Raw genomic sequence first — 14,483 nt, 5'->3', positions numbered from 1 at the left:
TGTAAATATTTTCTATTTTGTTTCCTAATGCCTACACCATTAGACCGAGCGTTTCAAGGTCCAATGAGGCTCAGGGAAATTAAGTTGTTTTATTAGACATACAGTGAAGATTTAAAAATACAATTACAAAGATTGCATGGGGGCTTTAAAGTGTCTGAGAAAGGAAACAGAGGCCCAATTATCTTCTGGCCAGCAGAGAGCATCCCTTACCCACTTGAACTCCATGTTGCAAGTGTGAAGACAACACACTAAGTTCAAGGGGGGTGCATACGCAATTTAGATAACTACTGAAACTAGCCTACCCAATGTCATGTTGTCACCGAGTTGGATAGCATACATCTAGCCTTCTGACCCTCACGTACACTGAGGCCTACAGTTTCTGTGAGCCGACGGCAGAGATTTCTGCCCCACTATGCATCTCCATAGAGGTTTCTAACAGAACTTTTCCACAATACTATGTACAAAACACACACACACACATTCACTCACACAGAGTAAAACTCCAAACACCATGGACATATCTTGTAATAATTTGTTATTACATTGTTATTATTACAGCAGGCCATAGGGGGCGCCAGTTAGCCTAACGGTTAAGAGTGTTGGGCCAGTAACCGAAAGGTTACTGGTTTGAATCCCTGAGCCGATTAGGTTAAAAATCTGATAATGTGCCCTTGAGCAAGGCACTAAACCCTCAATTCTCCGGTAAGTCGCTCTGGATAAGAGCGTCTGCTAAATGACTTAACATTTGTGTTGTAAGAGAAAGGAGAAAGAAAAAGTAGTCGAAGCAGGTGATCACTGAAATGTTTATTAATGGCTGTCAACAGAGACAGAGATACACACAGAAATCGAATAAGAGAATCCACTCATACTGTACATCCCCCTCAAAGTCAGGGAGATTTCAATGAAAACTCATACATCCATATTTTACTGACATAAAGCTACAAAACAAACAAAACTGCTAAATTACTAAAATGTAAAACATAAATGAGACATTAAGACAGAAAGAACCAGCAGAAAAAAATAGAGGCTTCCAGTTGACAGAGACAGAAATATGTAAGAAATTACAGAGAACAAAGTGAAGAGGACTATGGTCACTGATGGTGCTAGGAAATTCAACAAAACAATCAAATAAACTCACTATTCTCTTGTCTGGTCAAACAAAAACCTCAATACCCAAACTTTGTAACTATGAGTCCATCTCAAACATTACTAAAGACAACCTCCACTTCTACAGTAAGTACCTCACATTGCTATACATTTTCAAACATCTGGAAAACCGATTTCCCTTACAGGCCTACACTTGTAATAGCCCAAATATAAGTTGCCCTTAACCACAGATCTAGGATCAGATTATCCAACCCTAACCATTATGAGGATTAGAACAATATCTCACCCCAGACCTGTGTTAAGGAGCAACTTCTACATCCTCATAACCTACTCTATTGCTTAGTAACAGATCTGGAAGTAATGGCTGGGTGATTTGAAGGGGCTTTTGTAATTGAACGTGTCCAGAGGAGAATACGTATTTTGATTGGTGCTTTTCTGCAGGGGGAGGGTGAAGGCAGGGTGTGTTTTGCGTGTCTTGGGCTTGGTTCGGTCGGAGGTTGGGGGGACTCCTTTGGTCTGAGGGGGGGTGGGGGTTCTGGTTGGTCTGGAATTGGGGACCGTGGGGGCTGATTTGGCCACTTCAGAAGACCCAGTCCTTTTTGTTTGGGGGCTCAGATAGATCTGCATAGTCACTAAGTGAAGAGGTGAAATGAGGGGTAAAGGTTGAGGGTGAAAGTAGGGGACGAAGTGATGTATGTTAGTGTGAGCAGATGGTGAGGGGTTGAAGTGTTGGGGTGTGAGGGAGCAGGTGGTGAGGGGTTGAAGTGTTGGGGTGTGAGGGAGAAGGTGGTGAGGGGTTGAAGTGTTGGGGTGTGAGGGTGTGAGGGAGCAGGTGGTGAGGGGTTGAAGTGTTGGGGTGTGAGGAGATGGTCAGGGGTTGAAGTGTTGAGGTGGGAGGGAAAGGTGTGGATGTGTCGTGGAGAGGGAATGGGAAGGGAAGAGAAGTCATGATGATACATGGTGAGAAAATGAGAGACAAGGATAAAACAAGTGTTCAAATACAGTGCTTACTTGTACTTTAGAAACCAGAAGATGTATTTGCCACAGATTAGATTTGAGCTTTTAGTAGATATTATTCCATAAACTTGACAAACTTGACAGACGCTGTCTCTTCTGAGATAGATAATGCATGGGATCAGTAACAGGCGGTGGAGAATACAGTCATAGTATGTAGAACTCAGTGGAGGCTGCTGAGGGAGGACGGCTCAAAGTAATGGCTGGAATGAAGTCAATGGAGTGGTGTCAACAACATGGAAACCACGTGTTTGGTACCATTTCATTGACTCCATTCAGCCATTACTAGGAGAGCTAGACTAAGACATATCCAGTTGAGGTTAACAATGTTATTCCAAGAGGTTGGACTGAGGCCTACCTTTACAGTGCGTCACATGCCTCGACCCTGTAGAAAACAAACACAGAAACAGAGAGAGCAGGTCACTCTATGTGGGAGTTATAGTAGCCACTCTAACCATTTGTCAGTGGTGTAAATTACTTAAGTAAAAATACTTTAAAGTACTACTTAAGTCGTTTTTGGGGGTATCTGTACTTTACTATTTATATATTTTTGTCAACTTTTACTTAACTACATTCCTAAAGAAAAGAATGTACTTTTTCTCCATACATTTTCCCTGACACGCAAAAGTACTCATTACATTTTCAATGCTTAGCAGGACAGGAAAATTGTCCAATTCATGCACTTATCAAGAGAACATCCCTGGTCATCCCTACTGCCTCTGAACTGGCGGATTCACTAAACACAAATGCTCCGTTTGTAAATTATGTCTGACTGTTGGAGTGTGCCCCTGGCTATACCTAAATAAAAAAACAAGAAAATTGTGCTGCCTTGTTTACTTAATATAAAGAATTTGAAAAGATTTTTACTTTTAATACTTAAGTATATATTAGCAATTACATTTACTTTTGATACTTAAGTATATTTAAAACCAAATACTTTTACTCAAGTAATATTTTACTGGGTGACTTTCACTTTTACTTAGTAATTACTTTGTCATTTTCTATTAAGGTATCTTTACTTTTACTCAAGTATGACATTTGGGTACTTTTTCCACCACTGCCATTTATCAATGGTATGTTACAGTAGGATCAATCTAACCAACAGCTTGTTTCCCATTTCATTAACCTTAAATAAAGTTTAAATAAATAAATACAAATATTAAACCTGGCCATTACTCTACCCAAGCCCTGTTGTCCATCTTAGTGCTGCTCCCTGCTAGTGGGAAGAGCACACTACAGTAGACATTAAAGAATTGTCTTACCTACACTGGCTGCAGGCTCCTTGGTTTTGCTGCAAGGAGAGAGTGAGAAAGAAGAAGTTAGGCCCCATCCCACAAGCATGGAAATGTTTCTCAATCTCACATCTATTCTCAATCTCACGCTCGTCTAGAACAAGGATGGACAACTCCAGTCCACAGTCCACGAGGGCCACAGTTCTGATGCTTTTAGTTTTTACACCAGGTTACCAGATATAAACCAGTGTCTGATTGACGAACTAGGATGGAAACCAGCAGACCTTCAAGGACCAGAGTTGTGACTCCTGCTCTAGGGATGTATTTGAAACTACGTAAGAGCCTTATAGACTCAGTACAGAACAGTTATAGCCACGGGAAGATGTTTGGGCATGGGGCTGCCGCTAATGCAGGACTTATAAAGGCCCAGTGCACTACTGTTGTGAGAAATCCCAACAAAAATGTCTTGTGATTTGTTTCAGGGCATGCTACAGCCCCCTCATCACCCTTACTTTCCGTGGCTATGTTCAGAACACATTTTAACACCCCTTCCCTCTTACTGACACAGACGTCTAAGTTCCTGTGCAGTATCTGCCTACTAACATACCTATCGGCTTTCTTACTGCCGGGGGCCGCTGTTGAGCCTGAGGGGCCAGGTCGGGGGCCGGGCCGAGCTGTCTTAGAGGTACAGTCCTTCAGACTGCCTGCTGAACTCTTCACACCACTGAGGGAGAAAGGGGGAGGGGAGAGAAAAAAGAGAGAGGCGGGGGAGAGAGTGGGACAACAGCAAGTGTATGATTAATTTGGTGAAATTTATCTAGCTAGAGTTACAGTAGAGGTTTAGTAATCATACTGTACCTCTCTGTTAGTGATTGTGTACTGTACCTCTTGGCTGATGCTCCTGGTAAGGGGCTGTAGTTCCGTGTGGTGGAGGTAGAGGGCATTGTAGAGCTTGTGGAGCTTTTCTTCAGAGAGGCAAGGCTGTTCATTGATGGTCTGGACAGCAGGGCAAGAGACACAGGCCTAGCTGCTGGTGCATAGGGGAAATGTGGGTGAGGAGGGTGTGTGTGTATGTAGCATTGCCTCAGAGCTATACAAAACATACTATACACATTTCTGAGCACCTCCAAGACATAGGATACTGATGTACTAATGATTTTGTTACTTTAGACAGAAACAAAAGTAGGGTGGTTGGTCGTGAAGGATGGGTGGGTGTAATCAACGACTGTCTATCAATCCAAAGGTTGTGTTTTCGAGTCGCGTTGGGGACAACTGTAGCATTTTAGCTAACCCTTATTCTAAACCAAACCCAATTCACTTAACCTTTCACGTAAATTCACCTAACCTTTGTCTTCATTTTTTTAATGAACCTTTATTTAACCAGGTAGGCTAGTTGAGAACAAGTTCTCATTTACAACTGCGACCTGGCCAAGATAAACCAAAGCAGTTTGACACATACAACAACACAGAGTTACACATGGAGTAAACAAACATACAGTCAATAATACAGTAGGAAAAAATGTATATACAGTGTGTGCAAATGAGGTAGGTACCAGTGGGACGCTAGCATCCCACCTTGACAACAGCCAGTGAAATTGCAGGGCGCCAAATTCAAAACATCCGAAATCCCATAATTAAAATTCCTCAAACATAAAAGTATTATAGGAAAAAATCTATATACAGTGTGTGCAAATGAGGTAGGTACCAGTGGGACGCTAGCATCCCACCTCGACAACAGTCAGTGAAATTGCAGGGCGCCAAATTCAAAACAACAGAAATCCCATAATTAAAATTCCTCAAACATACAAGTATTATACACCATTTTAAAGATAAACTTCTTGTAAATCCAACCACAGTGTCCTATTTCAAAAAGGCTTTACTGCGAAAGCACACCATGTGATTATGTTAGGTCCTAGTCACAGAAAACCATACAGCCATTTTTCCAGCCAAAGAGTCACAAAAAGCAGAAAGAGATAAAATGAATCACTAACCTTTGATGATCTTCATCAGATAGCACTCATAGGACTTCATGTTACACAATAGATGTTTGTTTTGTTCGATAAGGTTCATATTTATATCCAAAAATCTCAGTTTACATTTGCGCGTTATGTTCAGAAATGCATTGTCTCAAACAAACATCCGGTGAAAGTGCAGAGAGCCACATCAAATTACAGAAATACTCATCATAAACATTAATAAACGATACAAGTGTTAAATATAGGAATAAAGATAAACTTCTCCTTAATGCAACCGCTGTGTCAGATTTCAAAAAGGCTTTACGGCGAAAGCACACTTTGCGACTATGTTGGCTCTGCGCCTAGCCACAGAAAAACAGAGCCATTTTCCTACCAAGGAGAGGTGTCACAAAAGTCAGAAATAGCATTAAAATGAATCACTTACCTTTGATGATCTTCATCTGGTGGCGCACCCAGGTCTCCATGTTAGACAATAAATGTTTGTTTTGTTCGATAATGTCCAAAAACCTCCTTTTTGTTTGCGCGTTTTGTCCAGTAATCCGAATGCTCAAGGCGCGTGCACCAAGTCCAGACGAAAAGTCCAAAAAAAGTCCAATAAAAGTTAGTAGAAACATGCCAAACGATGTTTAAACTCAATCCTCCGGTTGTTTTTGTCATAAATAATCAATAATATTTCAACCGGACAAAAGCTTCGTCAATAGAAAAAGAGAAACAAGAAAGGCGCGTTCCCGATCAGGCACAGGACTCATGGCTGGAAATGTCCACTGGCCACTGAAAGTGCTGTATTTCCCTCATTTTTCAGAGTAAAAGCCTGAAACAATGCCTAAAGACTGGCCACATGTAGAGGAAGCCACAGAGCTCATGAATTGGGTCCTAAGTCTTTGTATGGAGGATAGGCTTTCAATGGAAAAACAGCCTTTCAAAATAATAGTACTTCCTGGTTGGATTTTCCTCTGGTTTTCGCCTGCCATATCAGTTCTGTTATACTCACAGATATTATTTTAACAGTTTTGGAAACTTTAGAGTGTTTTCTATATATATGAATACACTAGCTTCTGGGCCTGAGTAGCAGGCAGTTTAATTTGGGCACGCTTTTCATCCAAAATTCTGAATGCTGCCCCCTACCCTAGTGAAGATAAGGGAGGTAAGGCAATAAATAGGCCATGGTGGCGAAGTAATTACAATATAGCATTTAAACACTGGAATGGTACATGTGCAGAAGATGAATGTGCAAGTAGAGATACTGGGGTGCAAAGGAGAGAGATAAATAAATACAGTATGGGGATGAGGTAGTTGGATGGGTTATTTACAGATGGGCTATGTACAGGTGCATTGATCTGTGAGCTGCTCTGACAGCTGGTGCTTAAAGCTAGTGAGGGAGATATGAGTCTCCAGCTTCAGTGATTTTTGCAGTTCGTTCCAGTCATTGGCAGCAGAGAACTGGAAGGAAAGGCGGCCAAAGGAAGAATTGGCTTTGGGGGTGACCAGTGAGATATACCTGCTGGAGCGCGTGCTACGGGTGGATGCTGCTATGGTGACCAGTGAGCTGAGATAAGGCGGGGCTTTACCTAGCAGAGACTTGTAGATGACATGGAGCCAGTGGGTTTGGCGACGAGTATGAAGCAAAGGCCAGCCAAAGAGAGCATACAGGTCGCAGTGGTGGGTAGTATATGGGGCTTTGGTGACAAAACGGATGGCACTGTGATAGACTGCATCCAATTTGCTGAGTAGAGTGTTGGAGGCTATTTTGTAAATGACATCGCCGAAGTCGAGGATCAGTAGGATGGTCAGTTTTACGAGGGTATGTTTGGCAGCATGAGTGAAGGATGCTTTGTCTGCGAAATAGAAAGCCGATTCTAGGTTTAATTTTGGATTGGAGATGCTTAATGTGAGTCTGGAAGGAGAGTTTGCAGTCTTACCAGACACCTAGATATTTGTAGTTGTCCACATATTCTAAGTCAGAACCATCCAGAGTAGTGATGCTAGGCGGGCGGGCAGGTGCGGGGCAGCGATTGGTTGAATGCGTTTAGTTTTACTTGCATTTAAGAGCAGTTGGAGGCCACGGAAGGAGAGTTGTATAGCATTGAAGCTTGCCTGGAGGTTAGTTAACACAATGTCCAATGAGAGATCAGATACGCGTGTGCACAACTTGGGTATAAAGTGTTTTTCTCAAAGTTGTCACGTGTCCTACTTATATCAGTACACTCGTAACAACCTAAGCCAGAGATGGGCAACTGATAGGGGTGGGGGCCACAAAAAAACAGAACTCATCATGGTGGCCGCAGTGGGTCTGCGTACCCACACCATGCCCAACTTGCGAACAAAACATTTGAGTTTTAAAGTTAATTTCCTGAAATTCTACACATTTTGCCATGGGGTGGAGAGAGAATGTTGCAATTTTATAACTAATTTCATGCAATTCTACTTACTTTGCTATGGGAAGGAAAGAAAAATTTGCTGTTTTACAGCTAATTTCTTGCAATTCTACACATTTTGCCATAGGGTGGAGGAAAATGTTTGCAGTTTTTAATATGATAACTGATGATCAATGGGCCCCATTTCAGTCGGTTTTACTAAAAGTTTACATAGCTGGCCGCTAGACTAACTTACCAATCAAACGTTAAAAATAATTGCTGACATGGGCTAACTGAGTGTCTGCTGTTAAACAAACAAATGTCGAAATTGCACCATGTGTATTCTAAGTCAACAGTAAATTGAGACCCCCACGGAAGGAGAGTTGGCCACGGAAGGAGAGTTGTATGGCATTGAAGCTTGTCTGGAGGTTAGTTAACAGTGTCCAAAGAAGGGCCAGAGGTATACAGAATGGTGTCGTCTGCGTAGAGGTGGATCAGAGAATCACCAGCAGCAAGAGAGACATTATTGATGTATACAGAGAAGAGAGTCGGCCCGAGAATTGAACCCTGTGGCACCCCCATAGAGACTATATGGAGTGTCACAGAGTTACATACAGAATAATACGAAGATTCTCTGGTCTGATGAAACGAAGATTGAACTCTTTGGCCTGAATGCCAAGCGTCACATCCGGAGGAAAGCTGGCACCATCCCTATGGTAAGCATAGTGGCAGCATCATGCTGTGGGGATGTTTTTCAGTGGCAGGGACTAGGAGACTAGTCAGGATAGAGGGAAAGATGAACTGAGCAAAGTACAGAGAGATCCTTGATGAAAACCTGCTCTAGAGCACTCAGGACCTCAGACTGGGGCGAAGGACAACAACTCTAAGCACACAGCCAAAACAACGCAGGAGTGGCTTCGGGACAAGTCTCTGAATGTCCTTGAGTGGCCCAGCCAGAGCCCGGACTTGAACCGGATCAAACATCTCTGGAGAGATCTGAAAATAGCTGTGCAGAGACGCTCCTCATCTAACCTGACAGAGCTTGAGAGGATCTGCAAAGAAGAATGGGAGAAACTCCCCAAATACAGGCTTGTCAAGCTTGTACTGTCATACCCAAGAAGACTCGAGGCTGTAATTGCTGCAAAAGGTGCTTCAACAAAGCACTGAGTAAAGTGTCTGAATACTTATGTAAATGTGATATTTCTGATTTTTATTTTAAATAAATGAACAAAAATGTCTAAAAACCTGTTTTTGCTTTGTCATAATGGGGTATTGTGTGTAGATTGTTGAGGAAAAAAACTATTTGATACATTTTAGAATAAGGCTGTAACCTAACAAAATGTGGAAAAAGTCAAGGGGTCTGAATAATTTCTGATGGCACTGTATATACTGAACAAAAATATAAACGCAACATGTAAAGTGTTGGTCCCATGTTTCATGAGCTGAAAAAAAAGATCGCCGAAATGTTCCATGTGCACAAAAAGCTTATTTTCCCAAATTTGGTGCAGGAATTTGGTTACATCCCTGTTAGTGAGCATTTCTCCTTTGCCAAGATAATCCATCCACCTAACAGGTGTGGCATATCAAGAAGCTGATTAAACAGCATGATCATTACACTGGTGCACCTTGTGCTGTGGACAATAAAAGGCCACTCCAAAATGTGCAGTTTTGTCACATAACACAATTGTCACGCTCTGACCTTAGTTCCTTTTTTATGTCTCTATTTTGGTTTGGTCAGGGCGTGAGTTGGGGTGGGCATTCTATGTTTAGTTCTATGTTTTGTATTTCTAGGTGTTTGGCCTGGTGTGGTTCTCAATCAGAGGCAGCTGTCTATCGTTGTCTCTGATTGAGAACCATACTTAGGTTTTCTCATCCCACCTGTGTTTTGTGGGTTGTTGTTTCCTGTTGTGTGTCTGCACCAGCCAGAACTGTTTCGGTCGTTATGCTTTGTTATTTTTGTTATTTCAGTGTTCATTTAATAAATATGGACACGTACCACGCTGCACCTTGGTCCTCTTCTCCTTCTCCCGACGACAATCGTTACAACAATACCACAGATTTCTCAAGTTTTGAGGGAGCGTGCAACTGGCTTGCTGACTGCAGGAAGGTCCACCAGAGCATTTGCCAGATAATTTTATGTTAATTTCTCTACTATAAGCTACCTCCAACGCTGTTTTAGAGAATTTGGCAGTATGCCCAACAATGTAGCATTTACAAAAATATAAACACAACATTCAACAATTCAAACGATTTTACTGAGTTACAGTTCATATAAGGAAATAAGTCAATTGAAATAAATTCATTAGGCCCTAGTCTATGGATTTCACATGACCGGGCAGGGGCCATCCATTGGAGAGCAAGGCCTAGCCAATCAGAATTTGTTTTCCCCCACAATATGGCTTTATTACAAACAGAAATACTCAGCTGTCCGGGTGGCTGGTCTCAGACGATTGTAAATAAGAATAGAATATATTTCTAAACACTTCTACATTAATGTGGATGCTAACATGATTATGGCTAATCATGAATTAATCATGAATAATGATGAGTGAGAAAGTTACAGAGCGTCAAAGATCATACTCCCAAGACATGCTAACCTCCTCTGTTATTGGTAATGGTGAATTGTTAGCATGTCTTGGGGGTATGATCTTTGACGCTCTGTAACTTTCTCACTCATCCTTATTCACGATTCATTAAGGATGACCCGTAATCATGGTGTCTTCAGAAACACTTTCTATTCTGATTTATAGTAAAAGTGACTCCAAAATGACACAATACATGACATACTAATTGGGCACAAAATAATCTGAAACACAACCAAAACAAACTGCAAATACATTCAACAAGTTTGTAGAGTCACAAGCTTGATGTAGTCATTGCTTGCTAGGAATATGGGACCAAATACTAAACTTTTGACTACTTTATTTATAAAGAATCCTTAGGGGTGTCAATCATTTTGACTCCTACCATTTTGAGAAAAAAAAAGATTACTTGTTAAACATAATCTCTTTCTCTGAGCAATTGTATTAGTATAAAACAATATCATTTCCCAAATTCTTTTTGGATACAATATAGCTCATTATTTGAATTATTTATTTTATACAGTCATTATTGCTCATCTTTATCAAGGGTGTCAATCATTTTGGACCCCACTATGTGTGTGTACCTTTCTCAGCAGGTCCTTTCTTGGCGTTGGTGGCCTGGTGTTCCTCTGAGATGTTGAGTCTCTTGAGGACGTCTGCCAGGGCCATCTTCAGAAGCTGGATCTCATCATCCTGTATCTGCATCCGCTGCTCCAGGTATGTCAGGCGGTCTGCTACATCTATCCCGCTCGCTGCAGAGCTGCAGTCATCTGGGGAGCACAACCACACACAGAGTTAGCCCACTGAGCTAAAGCCACTGCTTCAGGTACGTCAGATGGTTCACTATATCCATCCCGCATGCCACCAAGCTACGGTAACATAGACAGCTAAAGCCATTTGTACCCAACCAGCGCCACTAACACTGTCTTAGCCCACTGAACTAAAGCCACTGGCCATTGGGCAATTCAAGACCATGTTAGCACACACACACACAGCGTTACTGATGCTTCCAGGTGATTGATATAGACTCAAACGGATTCATTAAAAAAGACTGAACAGTCAGACTCAAACAGACTGAATATTCACACAGATTCATCAAACAGACTGACCAGTCACAGACTCAAACAGACTGACCAGTCACAGACTCAAACAGGCTGACCAGTCACAGACTCAAACAGACTGACCAGTCACAGACTCAAACAGACTGACCAGTCACAGACTCAAACAGAATTCTTCACATATCACACAGACACCTTACACAGTAACATAAATACTGTAGACATAAAAGCTAAAACAAACAATAGCACATGCACTATAATTCACACATAACAAACACCACACACACATGCCACAGACACACACATCACTCAGATAAAAATGATAAATATGAAAGCACGACCACAGAGATCAAATGAAATACATCTGCTACTACAAAGACCAAGACAATAGGTGCCATCTGTGTCCTTTTAGTAGACTCTAATCCCTATGAGAGTGATGCTAGTAAGTGACTGGTGGAATGGTAAAGAAAAAGAACAGAAGCTGTCGTATACCTTTGGAAACCCTGTGCAGTGAGGAGATGTCATAAAGATTCCTCATACTGGGTAACCCTTCCTCCACTCCAGAACTCCTCCTCCTCCTCTCTTCCACTGTCTGACAGACAATATCTTCCTCCATCCTAGTGATTGCCAGCTCTCTCTCTCTCTTTTTCTCTTTGTTTTCCACTGGCTGGTGTTCTCATCTCCACTGTTCCATCCTCTGTTCCAGTTCTGTCACACAGTAGAACACGGAGCTCCCTTCCTCTCCGCTCCAACCAGCCTCACACCAAGATCACTAAATGTATATCACAACAACTGTTCTCTTCTCTCTTCCTGTCCTGTTTTCCTCTGTAACAGCATCAAATCCAGGTCAGGTGAGGTTATGAAACATTATTAAGGGTTTTTTCTCTCGGTCTCTCCTTTATCACACTCCCTCTCTCTCTGGGTGGTGTCTGCTGTTGTGGGGCATGCTGATGTTTACAACATTGCTTCAAGCCTTGATCTGAGGTTGCGTGTGCATGTGTGTGTGTGTTAGTGTTTGATCATGCCTATACACTCCTATCCTCTCCAATTCAACCTAAAGTGAGGTGTTTGTGTGTGTGTGTGTGTGTGTGTGTGTGTGTGTGTGTGTGTGTGTGTGTGTGTGTGTGTGTGTTATACAATAGCACAATGATAATCCCTCAGACTGAGCCTCTTTGGCACGAGAAACCCCACCCCCACCCTGATTAACCTTCTGTCAGACTGACAGACAGGAAGAGATAGAGGGAGAGGTGGACAGAAAGAGAGCGCTGATAAAGAGGAAAATAGAAAGGGAGGGAGAGGTGGACAGAAAGAGAGAGGTGGACAGAGAGAGAGAGAAAGGAGGAGTGGAGGAGGCGGACAGAAAGAGAGAGGAGGAGAGGAAGAGAGAGGGAGAGGGGGACAGAAAGAGAGAGAGGAGGAGAGGAAGAGAGAGAGAAGCAGACAGAAAGAGAGAGGAGGAGAGGGAGGGAGACAGAAAGAGAGAGAGAGAAAATAATACAGATGGAGAGAGAGAGATGACAGAGAGAGTTAGACACAAATAGAGATGTAAAGTAAGAACAGAGAGAGCGAGAGACAGGTTGCATGGCCTTGTATTGTTCTCCTGTAAGAAGCTTGTCCAGCTCATTGATCGCCCGCTCTTCCAGTCTTTTATTTACAATAGTACAGGCCACTCTGACTGATGGAGGCTGAACGTTACACACAACACATGCTAATACACCAGCAGTGACTGACAAACCATGCCAAGTGTCAACACATCTCATTTATTTAGGAGAGTGAATATGTGAGGATATACCATAGCATTTAGCAAATACAGGTTATTTTAGGCATAGTCTAGCCATATATGCAGATAAGCGTAGTCTGCTATATTTGGCATTGTGACCCGGTGTACTCTCTGATTTAGTGTTTCTCTTCCTGTTTTTGGCTGTGACATCAGGCCTGTGCCACCTCCAGAAACCTAATGTGGGATTGGGATTAGAATAGCCTGTAATCCCAGCCCTGGAAAAGGGAATTAGTAGCACCCAGCTCAAATCTCTACTGCTGCACTAACTCAACTATACAAACCACAAACCCAGCCTTCACACACATACGCACAGCCTACAAACACACGCAGTCTACACACACACACACACACACACACACACACACACACACAGCCTACACACACACAGCCTACACACACACGCTCAAGCTAACAGGATTATGTAATAGAATCACACTACACAACATAGAAACAACCCTAAAACAAACATTTAGAAAACCATAGGCCTATAGCAATTATGTTGATGTAGAGGGCAGTAATTTGATATTCTCCTTTCCAAGATGGTGTGCTTTGAGAATGGCAGAAAGAACATGTGTCTATTCATATCCCAAATTCACCACCCTCCTTGCATACCCACACAAACCCTCTGACAGACAACAATACCCCCCCATCACACAGTCAGGCCCCCAATTACTAGAGGTAAAGTGACACTTTGTAGCAATTGGAATTGCCCCCTCCCCCCCAAAATAATGTATGTTCAGAGGAATCTTCCCTTTCGTTGCTTTACCTATATGAATTGTACCCCACCCCGCCATCCCCCACACATACAGTACCGGTCATGAAGTCTGTGTCTGGAGCCAGCAGGGAGTCTTGGTGGTAGGTCTCCCTAAGAGAGGGCCTCCTCAGTCCCATCTCCTCCATACCCAACCCCTGGTCCACCAACTCCTCCATGGGACTGTCCTCCATCGACGTCCCAGACGCCATGCCTACCCACCTCTGTGTGTGCGAGTGTGTGAGGGTGTGATCCTACAAAAGGGTTGCTTACACTCCTCCTCTTCCACTGAGCTCAGTCAATCACCTTCCCTTATCCGCTCCCCTCCCTCTTTTATCCCTGGTTCCAGAGCCATAGAGGAGAGTAGATGGAGCCTAGAGGGAGATGGGTGGGAAGATGATGTCATTAAGGAGAGATTAAAAGGCCCTGGTAAGCCATCTCAAGCCCTCAGCCAAGAACGACAGGACAGTGGAGTGATGGAAGAAGAGGGGGAGGAAGGTAGAGGAGTGGAGTGCTGGAAGGGAGAGAGGGGGGGAGAGGTGAAAGGGCACTTGGTCTCAAACAGGTTAACTTCAGCTTCCACCAGAGATGTGGGCAGGGGTTGCTATGGCTACCTGGGTTTGTATAAC

General features: G+C 42.9%; 1 protein-coding gene across 1 annotated transcript; it reads right to left on the bottom strand.

Annotated features, from left to right (window-relative positions):
- Window positions 1-809: 809 nt before the first annotated feature.
- On the bottom strand, window positions 810-14,071 carry LOC120019338 (mucin-2-like). Its single transcript, XM_038962632.1, has 7 exons — window positions 13,916-14,071; window positions 10,850-11,035; window positions 4,239-4,380; window positions 3,961-4,077; window positions 3,384-3,412; window positions 2,480-2,506; window positions 810-1,952 (listed from the first exon to the last, which is right to left on the bottom strand). The coding sequence occupies exons 1-7, from the start codon at window positions 14,064-14,066 to the stop codon at window positions 1,447-1,449; spliced, it is 1,158 nt and encodes a 385-aa protein (XP_038818560.1). The 5' UTR covers window positions 14,067-14,071; the 3' UTR covers window positions 810-1,446.
- Between the last annotated feature and the right edge of the window lie 412 nt (window positions 14,072-14,483).

This window comes from Salvelinus namaycush, chromosome 24 (assembly GCF_016432855.1).
Source record: "Salvelinus namaycush isolate Seneca chromosome 24, SaNama_1.0, whole genome shotgun sequence".
Taxonomy (NCBI): Eukaryota; Metazoa; Chordata; class Actinopteri; order Salmoniformes; family Salmonidae; genus Salvelinus; species Salvelinus namaycush.
Note: the sequence above shows the minus strand (reverse complement) of the source record. Positions and strands in the feature narration are given on the sequence as shown.

Coding starts and splice junctions, on each gene's coding strand:
- LOC120019338 (XM_038962632.1), bottom strand. CDS start 14,066: ATGGCGTCTGGGACGTCGATGGAGGACAGTCCCATGGAGGAGTTGGTG. Junction 3,413..3,960: donor GGCAGTAAGAAAGCCGATAG/GTATGTTAGTAG, acceptor CTCTCCTTGCAG/CAAAACCAAGGAGCCTGCAG. Junction 2,507..3,383: donor GGAGCCTGCAGCCAGTGTAG/GTAAGACAATTC, acceptor TGTTTTCTACAG/GGTCGAGGCATGTGACGCAC.